Source organism: Syngnathus floridae, chromosome 6 (genome assembly GCF_059516105.1).
Source record: "Syngnathus floridae isolate MCC-2025c chromosome 6, RoL_Sflo_1.0, whole genome shotgun sequence".
Taxonomy (NCBI): Eukaryota; Metazoa; Chordata; class Actinopteri; order Syngnathiformes; family Syngnathidae; genus Syngnathus; species Syngnathus floridae.
This window is the reverse complement of record NC_142418.1, coordinates 18,023,840-18,043,950: the sequence shown is the minus strand read 5'-3', so window position 1 is coordinate 18,043,950 and position 20,111 is coordinate 18,023,840. Positions and strand designations below refer to the sequence as shown.

The following is a 20,111-nucleotide window of genomic DNA, read 5'->3' as shown; positions in this document are numbered from 1 at the left end:
CCCACCATCTCGGCATGCTGCAGTGGCCTACTTTGTGTTTCTGCCAAACATTCATTCAGATCTGCTCCAATGATCGCTCTAATCACTTTCAGAATGATTGCACCCAAACAACATGAGTCTTGTGAGAGCAAGTGACCGCTTGGCTCAATGAACTCTTTCACATATTTGATATATTGTCATGAATTAAAAAAAAAAAAAATCACATGCACTTTCAGTAAGTTTGAGGAGTTTATTAAACAGTTTCAACTAACAGCGCATCAAAGTAAACAAGTAGTAAATTAAAACGTTTGTTTAAAACAAGTAAGACGTTTGGTTGATGTTCATATTTACACCATAAATACATTACATTTACCATGAACAAATGATTCCATAAGAGCTTGTACTGTATGAAGTATGTTACATATGTACTTTATTTATACACTGTTATATCACACGATTTTCACAAGCCACTTAAGCAATTAATAATCACAATCGTCATCGCCATCGCTTGCTGAAACACTTTGATATTCAACGTTTACAAAACAATACTGTAAAAATATATTTCATTGTTAAAACATCATTAGCGCATTCCAAAAAGACATTATCATTGTCTTCCTACAAGAGACTAATGATTTATTTGCCTCATAATGAGGCATTCAAAGTCCATTCTGAACTTATATGTATATATGTTAACAAATATGGCTCCATAAAGAGATAATGGAACCACATTTAGGACCAAGTTCCATGCGGCCCACTCAGTAAGAAGAGAACCCTGCTGTCAGCACCCGGCAGCTGAAGGATTTTTAAGACTACGTGTTATTAGCGGAAGCTGTCTACATCGGTGAAGCAACACGATCTCATCAGATCCTGTCAACAATAATCCTACTACAGCAAGAAGAAAAAAAAAAGTCATTGAAAATGCTACGTAACATGCCAGCAGATGATGTGGCGGAAACGTAACAGCTGTCTCACAAGAGGAACGTGAACACATCTTCTTTCAGGAAGTGCTGCTTCTCTTTCTGGTCCTCGGCCGCCTCTTCAGGATTTCAATTTCTTCTTCCTGGTCGCTTTCACAATCCCTCTGACAGAAAATACACAGAGGAGTAAACACACGCGCACTAATAATAAATTAGTTTTAATTGTGATTCTTACCCCGTCCTCCGCTGGCAATTTGTGGCCCTTCTTCATGATCCGAGTTAAGTGATTGCACAGAGCAACGATCCGGAATGAGAGCTGTAAAAAAAAAAAGGAAGCATGAAATTAAAGAATTTATTATTTTCAGTAATGTGATAATTGGGTGCGGTTTGTTTTACCTTCCACCTACGTCGAGCGTACTGCCTCTTGAAGTTCTCCAAGTTGACTATTGACAACCTCTTGACCATCGCTTGTCTGGTATTGTGAGGCTGCAGAGAAAAATAATGACAACATGAGAAAAAAAATAAACTCCAATATTCCATGCACATACTTTAAAGTGTGATTAGTAAAAATAAAATGGAACGTCATGTTAATTTGGGCAAACAATATACAATGAACACAAACTGATTCAGAATTAATATTTAATTGAGGAATTTAAAAATAGTGAATGTTTTCACAGAAGTCAAAAAAGTGCACATTGTAACAGAAGTATGGCATGTAAGATCTGATAAATGCATTTTTATGTTTGGAGTTTTCCAAAATATAGCCAAGAAATAAATATTGTGCAAAATAAATAAATAAATACATAAATAAAACAGAAGTCATATTTCTATTAAGAAGTCTTTGAAAAAGGAAGCAAACCAACAAATCAACATCATGGCAAAGGTAACTTAATTGCTTGCCAAGTTACAAACTAAATCAAAAAATGGAATGAGAAATAAATTAAAAGTTTAATTCCATTAGAAAAATTGGCTTTACACTCTGGCATTCGGAACACAGCAAAGCCATAAATAATTGATAACACAACATTCACAGCCTCCACTTGCCAAAATTCAAACCTATCAGAGTCAGCCTAAAATAATCAAATGTACTGGGAGCATGAAACCAATGTTCTCCACTAAATCTTTGTACTTTGGACATGTTTATGCTGGAAAGACCTGTTTATGGGCCCCATTAGGTCCCATAAGGACATGCTTGAATCAGTCTGACGTGGAGGAAGATATAAGAACTGACAATACCTTAATCAGATTTTTTTACAGGGAAAACAAATGCTTAAACAAAGAGTCAGATATAAAGAAATACAATGGCAGACAAAGAAAACGCCTCCCTTTAAGCCCTGTTGACGTCCTGGGGGAGGTTCATGATTTGATTTTTCACCATTCTGAAGCCAATTTTTGTTTCAGTCATCATTTGGTGTGAAAACCCAAATGAGTATGTCACATTAGAATAATTTATTTTCACTTTACAAGGACTTCAGTCCAAGTTGCTTCCACAACCAATGTGTCAAGTATCCAAAACCATGTTATAAAAGTCATCACACCCCAAAGTCTCTCCTCTTATCAATTTGTGACGGGTTTTGGGGTCCCCTGATGCAGCAGCTCCTTCAGCGCTATGTCCAGACAGCTATCGTGTGCTCCCTGTGGATCCAAAGAGCTAACCACCTCCTGCAGCCACTGCAGCTCCGAGTTCAGCTCCTGCCTCAGCGCGTCCGTCTGATTTTCCCTCTCCTTGTACTTCTTGCTGATGCTTTCCAAGTTGGCGCCCACGCCCGACAGGTCTTCCCTCAACATCCTCCTGGTGGCTTCCACTTTGCGATACTCGTAGCGGACTCGGGAGAGTTGCCTCCTGGTGCTTTCGTTCTCCTCTTTGTACCAGGCTTCTTTGTCCTTATAAATGTCGAGCAGAGCCTCCAGGTCATCTTGCAAGGTACGGTGGGCCCCCGCCACCTGTGTCACCTCGGTCTCCATCAAATCGATGTCCTCCACCACACGGGCAAATCGTTCAAAGCTGGCGTACGAGTTGTTTGTGGTCATGCTGGAATGGGACTGGATGGTGTATTCCTTGAGACGTTTGGTCTTCAACTCCTCGGCTTTCTGCTCAGCATCCGGGGCGGCGCTCTCTGGCGTACGCCCGAAGGACTTCAGACACAAGGATGGAGGAACACTGAGTCAGAGGTTAGCTCTCAGTTGGAGATCCACAACACACGCAGTGGTGATTCCCAGTAGAAGGTGATTCCGTGGGATTAGTGCGTGACGTCCGTTGAGCGTTGCCGGCCGGGGTGTTACGTTTGCATGCGTTTTTTTGTTTTACCATATGCAGAGAAGTCAGAAGAAGAAGGTTGAGATATTTGATCACCTCAATAAGCAGACACTCTTTGTGATACACCTCTCACAATGGTTCATGATATTGCGCAAGTGTTCCTAATAAAGTGGTCCCATCATTTTTCTTAACATGCTACTTTCCAAACACGTGCAACAACACAATAAAAACACACGCACAGTACCTTAATCCACGGATGGTTGAGCGCCTCTTGTATGTTCATTCGTTTCCTAAAAGGAAAAAAAATGCAGCTGAGTAAATATCGTCAAGCACAAGTGATGCAAACCCCCCTCAGGATCACGTTCATCTTAACCAAACAGGTTCAGTTTCAATTCCTGGAGGTGTGATACAATAGCAAACATATGTGAGGCAATAAGAACAAGATGCCTGCTTGTTGAAAGTGCAAATATTCTGCAAAAGTTGAGAGGGGGGGGGGCCATTGTTGTACCTTGTGTCTTTGACCAGCAGCTGTCTGATGAAGCTCTTGGCCAGCTCACTCGTGTTGTTGAAGAACTCCTCGTCAAATTGGTAGCTCATGGCTGAGATGTTCCCTAACGTTTCCTGCTTTGTCTCACCCAGGAAAGGCGACGCGCCGCTCAAACTAAAAAAATAAAAAATAAATACGAACTGAGAAATTATGATTATCTCCTTTGGACACTTTTAATTTTTTTTATTCAACTTACAGTATATACGTGATAACTCCAATGCTCCTATGAGAGGACGGGACAAGAGACGGTCACATTATTGCCCAAAAAAAAAAAAAAAAAAAGATGTTAAAAAATTGAAAAACTCACCACATATCGGCCTCCAACCCCAGAGGCTCATAATTAACAATCTCCGGAGCTGAAAAAACAAACAGCACCACATCAGCCGACAATTTCTTTTTATAGCAACCATTACCAAATCCAAAAAAGACTTACCAACGAATTCAGGAGTTCCAAAAATATTTTTAAACTCCGCTCCGGCTTCCATCTTGTGTGCTAATCCAAAATCAATCACTTTAATGCGGGGAAGAGGAACGTTCCTGTCCAGTAGCATTATATTTTCTGGCTAGAGAACAACAAAAAACAATTGGAAGATTTATCAGGACTTTACTTTCCGATGTTGGTAATCTGACACACAAAATGGTGACAACACAAAATACCTTCTCAAAGGGGCCTTTAGTGCAAGCATGAAGGAAAATAACACAGTGGTTACTTTGATATTGATGAGAAGCCATTAAAAGGCCTTATAGGAAAAAAAAATCCAATCCTACATAATTATTCACCTCCCAGAATACTAAAATGCGTCCGTTTCTAGCGAAACAAAACAACCAAACTAAAATCATATCGAGCCGTGGCTGCAGACAAACAGGACGATGACTGTCAGCGTGTAATGTGGTCGAAACAAATTTGATAACCTAGCAGCGTTTCTATCTGAGAGTGTGGATGTCCGCCTCCGAAAACAGGAAGGAAGTGCGGTTTGCGAGAGCCTGACAAGGCCTTACATCAAGCATATTTCACATGCTTGCCTCCCTCAAGTCACATGACATGATGAATATGTTCTACCTTGAGGTCAAAATGCGCAATCCTCTTGGAGTGGAGGTACTGGACACCATCCAGGATCTGTTTGATGAACTGAGTGGCCTCCTCTTCACAAAGCGACTCCTTACGAGCCAGGAAGTCGAAAAGCTCTCCGCCAGAAACGCTGTAACGCACAGAGTGAGTCATGCAACAAGCCCTCCGAAATGATCGGAGTGTTCTCAGGACTGAGATGCGCTCAATTAGAATGCCTGGGACTGTTTTGGCTGCCCTTCTTTCCATGTTATATTAAGAAGAATGGATGAGAAGGTCCACATACAAAGCAACTGGCACAACTCCAACGAAGGGGCATTGACAACACGACCAGCTTAGTGACGCACTCCGTCACGTCACGTGGTTGACAAAAGCAGTCAGATGCTAAACTGAGCATTCACGGTTTCTAATCAAGTCTTCCGCATTCCGGCGAGGCGCCCCGGCCTCTATTCAAAACCGGCATTATTGATTCTGTGAGAACCGCTCGGGTACGGGAATGAGAGCAAACAATAAACAAGGACGCAGAAACTCACTGGGCAAACTGAAAATGCCAAAGTACAGTTTGAGTTGGCTTTATCAAGCGAATCAAACTTGTTTGCCCGAAATAGGCACATTTAGAGATGTGCTGTTGCGTTTTGGACTCACAGCTCAAGGATGAGCACCACGTCGGTGCGGTTCTCGTAGACGTCGTGAAGAGCCACCACGTTAGGATGTTGCAGCTGCTGCAGGATGTCCACTTCCCTCTCGATCTCCTCGCGCTTCACGCCGCGTCTGCTGGCCCGACTCTGCCGCTTCTTGACGAACTTGGCGGCGAAGATGAGGCCCGTGCTCTTCTCCGTGCAACGCTTGACCACCGCAAATTGGCCGCTGGAGAAACAAAACGATTCCTTTGAATGTAAACACCGGAGGAATTCAATCCTCAAGTGTCAACAGGATATAGCGGATGGGGAAGGCTAGCGTCTGAAAGGAAGTTGTGAGTGAAATATTGTGCTATGATCCATCACTTCCTGTTTGAGAACAATCACGTCAAGCCGCCAGTTGCTGTCCTCCCTCTTGAGCAAATTTCCTGCCAAGTAGCAAAGAATTGTCATCCTAAAAATTTCACAACACAGCGAGAATGATCTCTTAGTGAATCACGACGTTCCTTATCAAGCTTGTCCTTCACATTCCATCACTGTTTTTCATCCAACTTAATGGTAAATAACCAGGTCTGGCTTTGGAGGTGTTGAGCTTGTCCATGATACCAAGTGTGCTTGTGAGAGGTGATCCTTCCTGTTAGCGTACATTATCTGCTGAGCTAAGAATAACATGCTCTGCACCTGTCATCTCTTCACTGCTACATAGAAGAAGAATGTCTGACGAGCTGCGCAAAGATACATCAGCCAAACAAAAACAATGTGTAAAAACGTTGTTGACGGTAAGCGCTTTAACCTTATGACCTCTTCTTCACTGTTTTGGCATTCAGACACACCCCTTTATCCGTAATAGTTAGCGCGTTAATCACATGTGGGGGTAGACCAGCCATGAAACAGTTGAATGATTATTGGAGTGTAACACAGTTGTGTTTACAGTAAACCAATCCTATTTTTTGCCAAAGTTAAATTGAAATTATGTGCTGCCTTCTACTGGATGGCAGTGGAATTACACCAAAAGTAAATGGGAAGCAAAAGAAGATCTATCTATCTGGCTGGAATTCAAAAGAGTGGAATTCAATTGAATCAATTTCCATTCTGCCTTCATCACTGACATTTTCCACAAAGGTTAAGAAAAACTTTCGGCTTTCCGAAGAGGCCCTTTAATTTGATTTCCACGCATCACATTTTCACTGTCAGGCCATTGAAAGCATGATACAGTTACAGACAGATAACATTCCATCGTTGGATGGAGGAGCTGAGGAAGAGGACAGGGTGAACAATCCAGTCCATGATAACAACTCTTCTTCTAAGTGTGTGAGGAGAGTGTGCGAATTCCGGAATACTCCCTCTGGTCGTTCTATTTGCGGGACCTTTCCGCCCTTGAGACCTGAGTGATAAGTTGACCCCATTCTATATGAAGACAAGAACATGAACTTGTTGAATTATCCTTGCAAAAAAGTATCATGGCAGCAATCGTCATGTCGTGCGTGCGTCACAACTGCAAAAGAGGAAGGTCTCTTATCTGTACAGAAATAAAGGAGGGGAACAAAAACGCCGCAGACGGTATTCCGCAACGAGCCGGGCGTGCCGGCTGCTTAACTCTAAGCCGGGCCGCCGGGATAGAACGTGGCGTCTCGCCGCAGGTTTTCCACGTGCGACAGCTGAAGGTCATTAACCGCAGCCAAGGTCGGAGGAATGCTCAGACGGGTGGCGCCGGCTCCATAGTGCCATGCAATTCTGAGCCTAGCAACCTCGCGGCTCATGCGACGCACACCGATGCATAATTGAGCGAGTTGAGTCACTCACTAACCGGACGAATCAAATATGGGTGGATGATGAAAGATGGGTGCGCATTTCCAAGGTGTGACTACATCATGGAGGACGCTTTGAGTCAGTTGGCAGGCTTATGAGGATGACCATTGCATTATATTATATTATATTATATTATATTATATTATATTATATTATATTATATTATATTATATTATATTATATTATATTATATTATATTATATTATATTATCATTATTATTATGGGTACTTGAGGGTGGATTAGTCTAATCTTTTTTTTCAGTAAATAGTGTCTGATGACATCATCAATGTGATATGATCACCAAGTTTTGACAGGTTCTACATTTCAAATTGACTTTGTCAAACATGCACATTCTTTTTTTTTTAGAAAAAAAAAAGGGCAAACAACTTAAATGGTTCTGCTTGAGTAAGAGGTCACCAAAGCGTGCTCCGATAGGCGTGTCTTTTTGAAACTCTGCTGACAATTATGGGAGGGAGGACCTCTATCCAACTTGAACTCAGGAATGAGCAAAAGGTCAACATGGAGTTCCCTCAATGCTAAACACATTCCTCATGCAGCAGGAAGAGCTCTGAAACTGACGACGTGTTTTGGATGACCCCCTCATGCATTGTGTAAATCCCCTTTTCTATTTACCATTTGCTCGTCCACCCCCCCGACTCCCACTTCAACATAACCAGAGTGACCTCACATTGCCTCACAGGCCACAACCTCCGCAAAGACTTCTTGAAGACTGAAAACATTTCTCTTGGCTGCAATTTACATACAACAGCCTTATTTTATTTGGACAAGAACTATGCAGTGAGTGAAATATCGTAAAATTCACAGCCGCATTTGTTTTCCCAATGTGTCAATGAGTTCTCAGGAAAAGCAACGTTTTCGTTTGCAGCCGCACATGACGTACTTCTGTAGAAAACCAGATCCCACACAAAGATACAAATGCACCTGTTCTCGAAGGGCCAACAAAAGCAAAACAAAAAGTATCAAGTGGCGTACTAACAAACTTGAGCACAATTAGCATATTCAAACTCCCAAGCTTCTTTCCAGTTCATCCAGTGTGTCGGGGTGTGACAATAGACAGCAAACGACGGGTCAAAGGGAATATTTGAACTACTGGTGTAACGTTGAGAGGCTTTTCCTCTCCCTCCCTGTCCATCTGTCAGCAGGGAAGATTTCTGTCAGTGCTAAATGGACTCGCAGGTTCCTCACATGGGACCGCTCACTGCCAAGTGCCCTCGTCTCGTGGCTCTGCCCAAATCTCATTCAGCGCAAGGATCCTCCACCCTGAGGTGGGGCTCATTCACACGAGACAGCTCATCAAATCGTGACTTGTTACGCTTTTGCCCTTAAGACCTGCTTTCGAACACTCCCAGGTTTTACAGGGCCCACTGCTTCTGCACACACACACATTCTGTCACGCTCTTCTCACATGCAGACTAATGCACACTTTTTCACAACTTTTTTTGCTTTCACAATCACACGCACGCCCCGGTGTGTCAAGGGCTTGACTGCACTCACCTTCCCAATTCCTCCCCGATGTCATAGAAGTCCTCCACAGCCTGCTGCTTGAAAAGTGCCATGCCAGGTGTCCTCATTGATATGGATGATCTCCTCCACACAGTGTGGGTGCCACTAAATCCACTTTCCTGCCCTGCCCTGCACACACACATAGACTAAGGAGTGACTACTGTTGGTCTGTGGCGGTGCATGTCCCAGCTTGCTGCAAGAAGCATTCCATCTCAAAGCCGGTCTTATTTTCACGTCATCTTGGAAGAAATATCTCGGGACTGAATGAGCATCCGGTTCACAAAATGCCAACTGTGCCAAGCATAGTTTGTGTAACAGTGCTCAGGGGTTGAGAATGTAGCAGGATTAGGAAAAATAAAAGGAGCTTTCGGGATAATCAGGGCAAGTTAGGCAGAGTTCTGCTACTACTTGGGACAATATTTTCTTTGTAAACAAAGGACAGAAGCGTATTAGGAGTAAGTACCTTGTTTGAGATGCAGAAGCTGCTCCGCGGTGTCCTCACTCAGCCTCTTGTGTTGTCTGCTCTTGTGTCACGCCATGGCAGCAGCATCACACTTTTGTGTGACTTCAAGTCCCTCCCACTGATGCCTGCCTCCCTCCCCTTATGAAAAAGGGCTCATGAGAAACAGACGTGCTATCAATAACACCAACATGACAGTGTTCTCACAACATTTTGAGGTTTTTATTCATGAATGCATTTTAAAAAAGAAGAAACTATGACGTACCTGATCGAACACTGATAGGTGATGTGGAAGTGCCTTGTAATCAGAAGTGTGCAATACAATGCTGGCAAAAAGAAAAAAAGCAACAAAGACAAACAATGTGAATTGAGCTTGTTCTATATAAATTGGCCAATGATATCGTGCAGTACTCCATCTTTCTTGCAAACTGTTTAAGGAGTCCTGCTCTCCATTTACAGTTGTTTTTTTAAGACTAAACCAAGACAACAGCACATTAGCTTGACATCACTATACAGCACAATAATAAAAGACAGCAAAAGGATCCAACAGCATTTACATACAAAAAGCTATAAACAATAAGTGAGGGAAGGAAAAAAAGAAAAAACGTTGGCACCTTAATAGGACCAAACCCAAAATTGTATCTTTCAAAACTAACAGCAATGTCCAGAAAGTGGAATGGAATCACCTAAAAAATGTGCCAGTAAAAAACTTGAACCGCAAAACAACTTTTTCGACTGAAGACGGAAAAACAAGTCAACGATTTAACTGGCAAATAAACCAGCGTCCAAGAACGGACGTTCTATACTGCCACCTTGAGGACGTGGAATGAAACTACAACAGCAAAAGCAGCTCAAATAAGCAGAAATGTTTGGTTGTGTGAAATTAAGACATTTTGGCGCATAAGTAAAATGTTCAAGTTGATTAAAATATATGCTATACTTGTAACAAAATGGCCATTGAAGTGGTAATTAGGTATGCATCAAAGTGGCACGTGGAATCACAATGTCTTTCAACATTTGATATAAACAGATGCATCTCAATCAATGTCAAAGAAAAGTCGATTCATTTTAAGAGTTCAATTTCAATTGCACTGAAATTAGATTTTCCATAATTGATTGAGATACACATGGACATGTCAAATGTTAACAGCCAAGATGGAAGAAATACTGATTTGGACAGCCAGCTTAAGACAAGTCATCCAATGGAAAACATCAAAAGGGGAAGGAATACTGATCGATTATGATATTTTGCTCCACAAGTTGATTGGTCCAGCTAAATAGAAATTGTTTGTTCTTGTTCGGCGCCACGTTAGTTATCCTCGTCGTCGTCGCTGAGGAAGCTGCGTCTGTCCTGAGACGTCTCCCTCTCTCGCAGGAAGGTCTGCCTGATGGCCTCCAGCTCGGTCAGCTCCAAGCGAACCTTCTCCAAATGGAAGGAACGCCGGTTCTGGATTTGCCTCATCGGGAACGGGTTCATGTCCACAAAAGCGATGTTCATGAGCTTCCTGAAAGGGGAACGAAAGGAAATAAAATGGCGCCTCAAATAACCGATTTATTTTTTCTTTTATATTGTTAAAGAATTAAAAGAAACTGGTAAGGTATGTTTAGATTTCCTTACCTCGAATCAAGGATTGTGCGAGTGAAATATCGGAGATATTTGAAGATGGTGGTGGAATCCTGCAATTTCAGAAATTCCTCTTCCTTATATTTGAAGAGAGCAAGAGCAAAGCGAAAGATGATCTGTGGAGGAAAATTGGCAAATAAATAAATAAAAAGCCACATGGGATTCTCGAACAAACGCTCTGCCCATAATTTGTCGGTCCATCTGACCTTAGGACCTTCGTAGAGGAAGGCGTCCCAGATCTTGAAGAGGATATCGCTGACCACGCTGTCCACAAACACCACCAGGAACCAGTTGAAGGTGATGAGGGAGAAGTCCACCTTGTGCTGCTCAAAGTGGGCGTGGAGACGCGGCAACTTCTCGCTCATCAGGTCCTTGAACACGCGCTGGTCCACCTGCGTCCACAATCAGCGTTAATGCACTTTTTAAGCACACAACTACAGTACAGTAAATGAATTCATAAAATATACTTCACATATAATATATATTAAAAAATGAAGCTTGTTTGTTTACTTGCGAGCCGAGCAGAGTCTTGGTGTAGTAATCTCTCGGCATGAACACTTCCACAATGGCTATAAGGCTCCAAAAGGCATCTTCTTGGTCCAGATAGAGCAACGCAATAGCTGCCAGCCTGAAGGGGAAAATTTTTGAAAAAAATTACAGTTTAGATCAAAATGGTGTGATTTTTTTCAATTGGTGGCTAGAGGGCCAAAAATATTCATCAGCTGGAAAATATGGGAAGTACATAAAAATTGTGTCACATGACAAGGTGAGAGACTTCTCCTTTGCCTCTTCAGGCATCTATAAGGACACCTATTGTGACGAGTCATGTTTTACATTTTCCAGCACAAAGTCGATTTAATTCCGTTTTCCAAGAAAAGCGTTTCACCACTTTGAGCTAAGGCACTCTTTTTTTTTAGTTAGTCTTCAACAAGTGAATCACAATTAAAATGTGTTTACTGCCATCTAGCGGAGGAGCATTTAATTAGTACCTGTTTAGTCCCTGGCAGTAGCCGATGTCAGGATTCCTCCAAGAGAAAGCCACCAGAACATTCCTGAGCTTCTGGATTCCGATGGCGCTGGGAGAAGAGTAGTGCTTGTTGTTGGGTAAAGTCCGCAATAAGTCCAATTCGATCTGCTTCAAAGCAGGGTTGGGCTTGTCTTGGGCCACGTTCAGTAACGTCTCATAATAATCAGCCGGCAGGGTATCCCGGAACTTCTTGACGTGGACCGAGACGCACCAGCGCCACAAGTGGGAGCGATGCTCGTGCGGAATACCCCAACGGATCAACGACTTGAGCTCGGGGGAGCGCACCAAGTTCCGGTTCATGGTTCCGGCCAGATAGTTCTCCCACTTGACGCCGACGGACACCTCCTGATTTGTCATGGAGAGGGACTTGAGCTCCAAGGCTCGGACTTTGGCCACGAGGCGCTCTTCTTCCTCCTCCTCCTCGGGTAAGGTCTTGAAGCCATATGCATCATATTCGCTGTTAATGACATTAATGGCATTAATAAACGGGGGCGGGGCTTGACTCCAGCCAGTAACATGATGAATTATTTCACTCTGTGTCATGAATCTGACATTTTGACTATTTTCCATTTTGTGGGAATGTTTCAATTCTGTGTAGTCGCTACCTGACAGTGTTTGGTTTAAAGACGGGGTGTTCTTCTTGCTCGGGGCTCTCCAACTGTAGGGCGTCCTCCAACAATCTGGAGATGACCTCCCGGGCGGGACTCTGCTCCGAAGAGGAGCACACTGGGTTCTTCAGCTCTTGTAGCAACACCAGATACTTACTCTCCACCTGACACAGCTTGGCCTCCAGTGCTGTGTACTACCAAAAAAAAAAAAAAAAAGTCATATTGGACTTCCCCTAAGAATGATTCAGACTTCCCGTTTCTTTGTGTAGCAAGAGGCCCGCAGATGTGTGCCATACCTTTGCTTCCAATGCCTTCTCACGACTTTCTGCATTTCTGCGTAGCTCTGTCAGCTCCAGGATCTCTTTGTTTAGAAACTTGTTTTGACTTTTATAGCCTTGGAGACTGTCCTGAAAGTCAAATTCATGACATCATTGGAATATAAAATAGAAATAAATGTGTCAAATGGATGTCAGCAATAGTGTGCAGACTTTGTTACCTTGAGGGTGTCCACCTCTTGTTGTTCTTTCCCAAGAGGTGGCGAAGCATCATTGGGAGTCCCGCTCAGCTCAGAGCTCTGCTGCGACAGTTTTATGATGGCTTCGTCTTTGGCCTGGATGGTCTCCATCAGCATGCCCAGCTGGTCATTAATCTCCCCTACTTTGATTTTCAGACCCTTCAGCTCTTGCTGGAGGCTCTCCTTCTCCAAGGCCAGACGTTCCATGTGGCCACACAGGGACTGGATCTGTCCGTCTCGTTCCTCAACCTGGCTCTCTAAACGTGCCACCTCCTCCGGGCTTAGCGCCGGATGGTGAGTCTGATCGGAGTCGGCGGATGACGGATCTGGAGGTGGACGGTGCGTTGGTTGGCGATCGCTCTGGGATGTTCTTAAGGTCTGCTGCAAAAGTCTCACCAGCTCCTGGTTGAAGGAAGATGTTATTTGATGAACATATCATTGTCAAGGACGTCCATGTTAGGTTGATTTCATCAATTTCTACCTTCTGACTGGACAGCTCCTCCTTGAGCTTGGCTTGTTCCTGTTGCATTCGACACATTTCTTCCTGCTGGTTTTGGAGGCGAAGTTGCAACTCCAAAGATTTGCCGTTAAACTCCACCGGGGAGCTCTCGGCGCTGCGGCCAAACTTCCCGGGGCCCATCATGTCTCGGAGGAGAGGCTTCTTGGGCCTGGACGAGTTGCGCACAAAGTCAAACGCCGATCCAAAGGAATCTGTGAGACGAGATTCGGTTAAAAAAAAAGAATTGACTTGATGGAAAAGAGCAAAGAACGTACGTCTGTGAACTTCTGGGTGATGTTTGTGTTCGGGGAAGTCTTTGGGAGGAGCTTCCACCAGCTCCCATTCGTCTGCACTGCTATTGTTGCCCGTGTAAAAGACGCTCCGCCTGCTGTCGCCTCCCCGACCCGGCCGCAGATACGACATGGAGTTCCTGAAGGGACGCAAACTGGTCAGCAGAGATTTCTGCCTGACTCAAAAGGCGTTTCTTAGATACATGGTGAAGAATGAGTTTGGTTTTTATCAGTGTGATGACAAATTGCGGTCATTTTAGTGTTGAATCATGTTTGCCACAGAAGGGGAACTATTCACGCCTGTGTCCGATAACAGCAAGAGCATGTAACAATTTCCTCTATTGCAATCCACCTAAGAGGTGAGGGGGCATTGTCTTTGCTCCCCAAAGCAAACTTGTTTTGCCTGTTTCGCGGGACGTGTGTTGTATTTAAACTGTGTGACCAGATTAGGCATGTACACATTCACATATTTTAAAACAGACTTTCTAAAAAAACATTGTACATGCATTTGAACACCTCTCCCAGCTTTTTTTATTAAATGAATTCCTGTGGCTTTCTTTACCTATATGCTAAGCTATTAACAAAATAACTAAATGGGGATTGACTGACTAATTAATTGGCTAATATTAGCAATTTTAAAATGTTTTTCCGCATTAATACATTTCAACAAAACACAAATATAATGACGTTCAAAAACCCTCACCCAAAGGGAAGGGAAAAAAAAAGGCTAATTTTGACCGATTTTCCGAATAAATACTAAAGAAAAAAGTGATGTGAAACTGATAAATATTCTTCCTGTAATTTATTAGCTTATAGTTGTAAGCATCAAGGAAGTATTTTATTCATTATAAATATCCTTAATTCATTTACCGATGAATCGGTTGCTGGAATTTGCTGAAATGCAATATAGCGAGGCAACACTGTACAAAATGGACCGACCTGAGCTCTGTACCAAAGTTCTTCAGCGAGAAATTGAGGGTATTTGTGGAAGCGGACGTCCCTCTGGCTGATTGGCTCCCGACCGTTCCGCCGCCTTCCGTCTCGGACTCCATGGCAAAGTCATTGCGGACCTGCTCCATGCTGTCGCTGAGCTTCTCAAACAGGAATGCATCTACAATCAGCCATAAAAATAGATTTATGGCAGAAATTATTGTGGACCTTAAGTCATAACATTATCTTACAAAAAACATTTTTAAAAAATGCCAATTAATTTGTGTGCTTTCATTAGTAGTGTCAAAAAAATAATCACATACAAAAAGCTAGCTAACAACTTTGAATGTTAAACATTTGAAAGGAGTTGGAGGCAGATTTCACTGAATGTTTGACTGACCTTGTGGTTCTTATCTGCCTCCCCACACATATCATCAAATAACACAAGAGAAAAAAAAACAAACACCAAGGACTTTTAAAGCTGAAAATGATTCCTTAAAGCCTTTAAAGCACAGGCGTCAAACGCAAATTTGACACCAATTTCCCTAAAATTGTTAGATGTTGATTGTAACCAAATGCAGGGACAGTTATGTCATTTGACGGTGAGATAATAATAATAATAATAATCAAGTTTGTCACACCATTGTCTTTGGCAACAAGTCCACTGACAGGGTGGGCTAAGGTGGGAGAGCTCCAGCTGTCCCTCTGTCCACAGCCTCGCATGTTGCTGAACTCCCAGCGCTTCTGTTGGAGCTGCTGCAGCCAGAAGTGCATCACCTGCTTGCTGGGGGCCTGCCAGATGCAAAGACAAACACTCTCAAGATGGACGAAAGGTGTTATGCAAATAAATTTGCCTTGGGAAATTTTCATAACTAACTTAAATATAATAGCATAACGCAAGTCATACAAAAATCCTAAAAACGCGTCATAGTTACCCAAACCTTTCAACTCCTTATATGACCACAAATCTTTAGACTAAATCAGAGCAGGAAATATTTAGGAATACATTTGATGAGAATAGCAAAATCTAATTTTTTAAGCTAGGGCATATTTATTTATAAAGTGTGTGATTAAAACAATCATCATCATCACCATAAGTTTTGTTTCCCTAATTTATTTTTAACTCTTCATTGAATTCCAGTTTTTATTCAAGGGAATGAGCACAGAAGCTGCAGTCCATGCCTGGAGCCACGCATTGTGTTTGGCATTGATCACTTCTCCCATCTGTTCAAAAGCAAGTGTCATCAGGATCATGTGAGAGCAATCACATGACACGTGAAGATGACTGATAAACTGTCATAACCTTTAACCTTCCCAGGCAGTCAGTGTTTATCTTACAGAGGGAGGAGGAAAGTATGTGAAGAAGTGAACCCTTTGGAATTTCTTAAATTCTGCTGACCTCAACCCAAATGAGATGTTGTGGCATGACCTAGAGAAGCTCTTCACCCCAGACATTCCACAAAGTTAGCTGAACTACAACGACGAATTGTCCAAAATTCATCCAGACTCACTCCATTTGTTGAGCGATTTATGCAGATATTAAAAACATTCCAAAGGGTTCAAAAATTGTAATAAAGGAATTAAATCAGGCAAATATAGCTAGATTTTTATGACAGAGCTACTAAAACCACTACGTGACGATAGAGAATAGTGAAAATGGGTGTGTCAATGGTGCAAATCTGAAAGGGAAAGAGTGGCTTGCACCTCAACAAGTTGGGGCACACTTGCTTGAAAAAGTTACCTTAAGTAAAAACTCCTTCCCGGCCGTGCTGATCTGAAAGTGTCCCTCTTCGGCTTCCACGTCGTAGCTGAAGCATGCATCGCCTATTTCAATGTGTCCAAGAGGCAAAGCGTCCTGGGGACTCTTGAAATAATACAGATAACATTTCCTGGGATCGTAAACGAACCACCTCGGCTTGTACCCCCTCAAGGGCCCCTTGCCGGACAGTTTGCTCAAGAAACCGCATAGCTTGGACGTCTGCTCCTTGGCCGACTCCACGTCGGCTCCGTCGGCTGCCTTGGCGGAGGCTTCGAGCCGAGGAGCTGGGCCGGAGCTGGGCTCACCGCCATCCTCGTCTTCGTGCATCTTTCTTCGAAGTTTCTTCTTCGTGCAGCGTCGCCGATGCCCACTCTTGTTTCCACCCGCATGACTGGACGTCTGCGTCGCAAAGCATCTTGGGAGTTGTAGTGTATTTCGGGGAATGTGGAAGTGACTAGCTGGCCGCTAGATGGTGCTGTTTGTCGTGATTAACTTGTCTAAAATACTACTCAGATTTGTCGATATACGTAACAATTATGAAATGATTATTATAACACTATTTGGGTTATGGTGACGTGGAAGAAGTGCTAGAGAAGAACTGTGTGAGTCACATCAGAGACACATGAGTCTAAAAATGCTGAGATCAAGTTACGATAGAAATGCTGTACATAGTCATGGACCGAATATAGTGTTATATTTACCATAAATGACTACTTCATACCATACAAGTTTGCATAATTTCCGAAACTGTGATCATTTAAGTTAAGATGGAGTAGATCATCATGATTCCACTCAGTGTAAGTCAGACTTTTTACCACTATTGATGACATCTGTCAACCAATATGTAGTTTTTATTAACACTACATGAACTTTGTTTTTTTCCATACCAATTATTTCCGTGTTTTCACACTTGTACGTGAACATTTTGTTTGTTATTGTCATAGGAAACAGTCCACCTTGAGGACAAACCTCTCTCCCCTTGCAAAGCAACGTACGTGTAGAAACCACAGACTATTTTTTTTCTTACTTTCCATTTCTCACCAGCCATGACACATTGCCGGTGTCTGTATGTGATGCAAATGAGGCTCGTTCTGCAAATGAGGCTCGTTCTGCAACAGCTTTGCACAGGGGACGGGGAAAAAAAATAGTTAATGTCAAATCACAGTTCTCATTAAAGGTTACAGATTCTCCAACTGAACACAAGAGACGGTTGCTGAGATGACAGCGCATTCAAATCGCGCAAAGCTAACAGCAGAGAAAGGTACAGTAGGTATTCCATTGGGGCCTAAAATTATTTTGTGATAAATCCCTAATTGTAAATGTTTTATATTGTTTGTTCCAGGAAGTGGCAGATCATGGTTGAAGTCCCTAAGGACCTGTTGGAGGTTTGGTTTCAAGGTTAGAACCATTTCGAAAGGTTGACGTCAAAAGAATTTACAACAAAGGAGCAAAATGATGGAGTTAAAAACAATAGAGTAGTATTGTACATTTTAGTCATAAAGTCTTTGAAGAGTAAGCCAATAGTAAGAGCGGAAATATAGCATCACTTGTCTTTATGTCTTCATAGAACACTGAACCCGCGTCACAATCGCTTTGCCATCGGAAACTCATTGAACTGTCTTCAAAATGGTTCCTCGAGACTTGTGCGTTGCACATCGCTCAAAATGGCTGCTTCCCCGCTTGGTTTGCGGGTTTCATCGCCAGAGAGTAAGAGATTGAATTAGTTGACCAATTCTGTCATTGAAACTGCATTTTTATACTTTTTGTTTGATAAAAAAAAAATCTTTCAGTTCTCACTTGGTTGATGCCTGGTTCGAGGTTACAATGGATGAAATGCATTTATTTTGCAGTTTTTAGCCACAAAAGCTAATTCAATAATCTAATTCAAGATTTTTATTTAGCTTCAATTTTTTGTTTCCGCCTACAGGGATGCGGAAGAAATCCTCAAAGAAAAGGAAGAAGGTTGTTTCCTCATCCGTATCAGTGACAAAGCCATCGGATACATTCTTTCTTATAGGTGAGGTTGTTGGAAACATTTTTTACATATTTTGATTATGTCAGATGAAGCCATAATCAGTTTCAACACCAAATGTTTGCCGTGTACTTATTGATTTCGTGTAACATGAACAAGTTAACACGTTACAGAGGCCGCGATCGCTGTCGACACTTGGTGATAAAGCAAAGTGACACAGGACGTTTTGTTGTCCGTGGAGCCGCTGAGGAACACGACACAGTCCCGGACATAATCCGGCATTATTCGAGGAACCCCATTGAGCCGTTTGGAGAATATCTCATATCATCATGCTTTGAGGTGAGACGCAACTCATTTTAATTTGAATTCGGTTACATATCAAAAAGTCTAATCTGGGGAATTCTGCAGGCACCTGCGGACAAGACGTACGATGTAATCCAGCATGGGTCGCGTAGCAAAGCCAAGAACAAAGTGGAAAGAAACTCTGAGCAGCCGAAAAGTAAAAGAACAGTTGAGGTAGATGTGGTCTTCGGGAAAAATTGCGTGCTCACACTTGGGGCACTTTTCTGTGTCCATTTTGTGCTAAAGACACACAAATAAAAATCTAATGTAGTTACGTGGAGCCTTAAGAATAAATCTCAGCAAACGGGATTTATTTTCAATTTAACAAATATTTTGTCCTAAACAGGAAGTGCCACCACTCCCAAGGAGGGTCAGACACCATGAAAATATTGAACCTAGTGACCCAAACAGGATGGTGTACGCTAAGGTCAAAAAGAAACCAACCAGAGATCTTCATGCAAGCCAGCAACAAATACATAATGAAAGCTTGCCCGGCGCTATCGCCAGAAGAACCACCACGCGGGATCAGAACTCCAGAAAGTCTCGTCCCCTATCTGCACAGGAGTACTCTTCGCTTTGCTCGGCAGATCTCACTTCTGGACCGCGAGGATATCGAAGCAGTCACAACATTGAGCACCTGAACGACGGTGCTGTTTATTTTCTGGCCGGTATGCCCGGTAGTCCTCACGCTGAATGCAAAGAAACCAAATCGCACCTTCCGCAAGGTCACAGTCACTTGGTTTATGCTGGGATACACGCAGAAGCCTTCAGAGGCTCCTTTTCTCCCGATGACATCTACGAGATCGTCCCTGGCATAGGGAACATGTGCGAACGTGAAAGCAGGAGTAAGTAGTACGGTTTAAAGCTAAGCGCATCATCTTCATAAAATAAACCTACGGCTGTCGCTTTCTGTCGGCGTAAAAAGCTGGATGGCAGAGGATGACGTTCAATCCTTTAAAAAAAAAGTGCTGAAATTCATTGTTTATACCACCTGAAAATAAATTGTCTCCATCTAGTGGTCAACGGTGTAATTACACCCAAAATAAAGCATTATAAAATGCGCGACGTCATGGAGTTTGGATGAATTCAAAATGTGAATTTTGAGGTTTTATTAGTAGAATATTTTTGTTTTTCACATTTAGTACTATTTTTGTAATGGATGACATATTGTACTGAAGCTGTGAAATGAAATTAAATGATTACAACTGATTTTTTTTTTTACTTATGCCTTGCTGGGTTAAAAGCAAAAGAAAAGCACTCACCAATTTAAGTTTATAGTTGTCCGTCTTGTGCACAGTAACATTGAATCACATTTGATTGTGAGCATGTGACCAGACACAGTTTGTCC

The 20,111-nt window shown here is 42.6% G+C and overlaps 4 protein-coding genes across 10 annotated transcripts; 1 reads left to right on the top strand and 3 right to left on the bottom strand.

Annotated features, from left to right (window-relative positions):
• Positions 1–215: 215 nt before the first annotated feature.
• On the bottom strand, positions 216–9,611 carry dapk2b (death-associated protein kinase 2b). 2 transcript variants are annotated; one of them, XM_088377597.1, is made up of 13 exons: positions 9,464–9,611; positions 9,202–9,339; positions 8,730–8,867; positions 5,412–5,633; positions 4,761–4,899; positions 4,134–4,263; positions 4,008–4,056; positions 3,897–3,923; positions 3,662–3,814; positions 3,398–3,443; positions 1,293–1,382; positions 1,132–1,212; positions 216–1,060 (listed from the first exon to the last, which is right to left on the bottom strand). In XM_088377597.1, exons 3-13 carry the CDS (start codon positions 8,804–8,806, stop codon positions 977–979), a joined length of 1,098 nt encoding a protein of 365 aa, XP_088233723.1. In that variant the 5' UTR covers positions 8,807–8,867; positions 9,202–9,339; positions 9,464–9,611; the 3' UTR covers positions 216–976. The 2 variants fall into 2 exon arrangements, with proteins under 2 accessions (XP_088233723.1, XP_088233724.1); XM_088377598.1 differs by having other exon boundaries at positions 8,730–8,862.
• LOC148397055 (death-associated protein kinase 3-like) lies at positions 1,396–3,187 on the bottom strand. Its single transcript, XM_088378388.1, has 2 exons — positions 3,180–3,187; positions 1,396–3,057 (listed from the first exon to the last, which is right to left on the bottom strand). Exons 1-2 carry the CDS (start codon positions 3,185–3,187, stop codon positions 2,454–2,456), a joined length of 612 nt encoding a protein of 203 aa, XP_088234514.1. The 3' UTR covers positions 1,396–2,453.
• Positions 9,396–16,850, bottom strand: tbc1d2b (TBC1 domain family, member 2B). 2 transcript variants are annotated; one of them, XM_088377581.1, is made up of 13 exons: positions 16,432–16,850; positions 15,332–15,482; positions 14,700–14,871; positions 13,746–13,900; positions 13,453–13,682; positions 12,954–13,373; positions 12,754–12,864; positions 12,455–12,651; positions 11,812–12,306; positions 11,333–11,450; positions 11,029–11,214; positions 10,817–10,938; positions 9,396–10,703 (listed from the first exon to the last, which is right to left on the bottom strand). In XM_088377581.1, the coding sequence occupies exons 1-13, from the start codon at positions 16,774–16,776 to the stop codon at positions 10,508–10,510; spliced, it is 2,898 nt and encodes a 965-aa protein (XP_088233707.1). In that variant the 5' UTR covers positions 16,777–16,850; the 3' UTR covers positions 9,396–10,507. The 2 variants fall into 2 exon arrangements, with proteins under 2 accessions (XP_088233707.1, XP_088233706.1); XM_088377580.1 differs by having other exon boundaries at positions 13,453–13,900; positions 16,432–16,848.
• Positions 16,851–17,004: 154 nt separating this feature from the next.
• Positions 17,005–19,972, top strand: LOC148397052 (uncharacterized). Of its 5 annotated transcripts, none has more exons than XM_088377594.1 (9): positions 17,005–17,246; positions 17,394–17,440; positions 17,634–17,710; positions 17,792–17,847; positions 18,017–18,156; positions 18,377–18,466; positions 18,595–18,760; positions 18,830–18,937; positions 19,110–19,972. In XM_088377594.1, exons 3-9 carry the CDS (start codon positions 17,668–17,670, stop codon positions 19,614–19,616), a joined length of 1,110 nt encoding a protein of 369 aa, XP_088233720.1. In that variant the 5' UTR covers positions 17,005–17,246; positions 17,394–17,440; positions 17,634–17,667; the 3' UTR covers positions 19,617–19,972. The 5 variants fall into 5 exon arrangements, with proteins under 5 accessions (XP_088233720.1, XP_088233718.1, XP_088233722.1 ...); XM_088377592.1 differs by having other exon boundaries at positions 17,627–17,710; XM_088377596.1 differs by lacking the exon at positions 17,394–17,440.
• Positions 19,973–20,111: the final 139 nt, after the last annotated feature.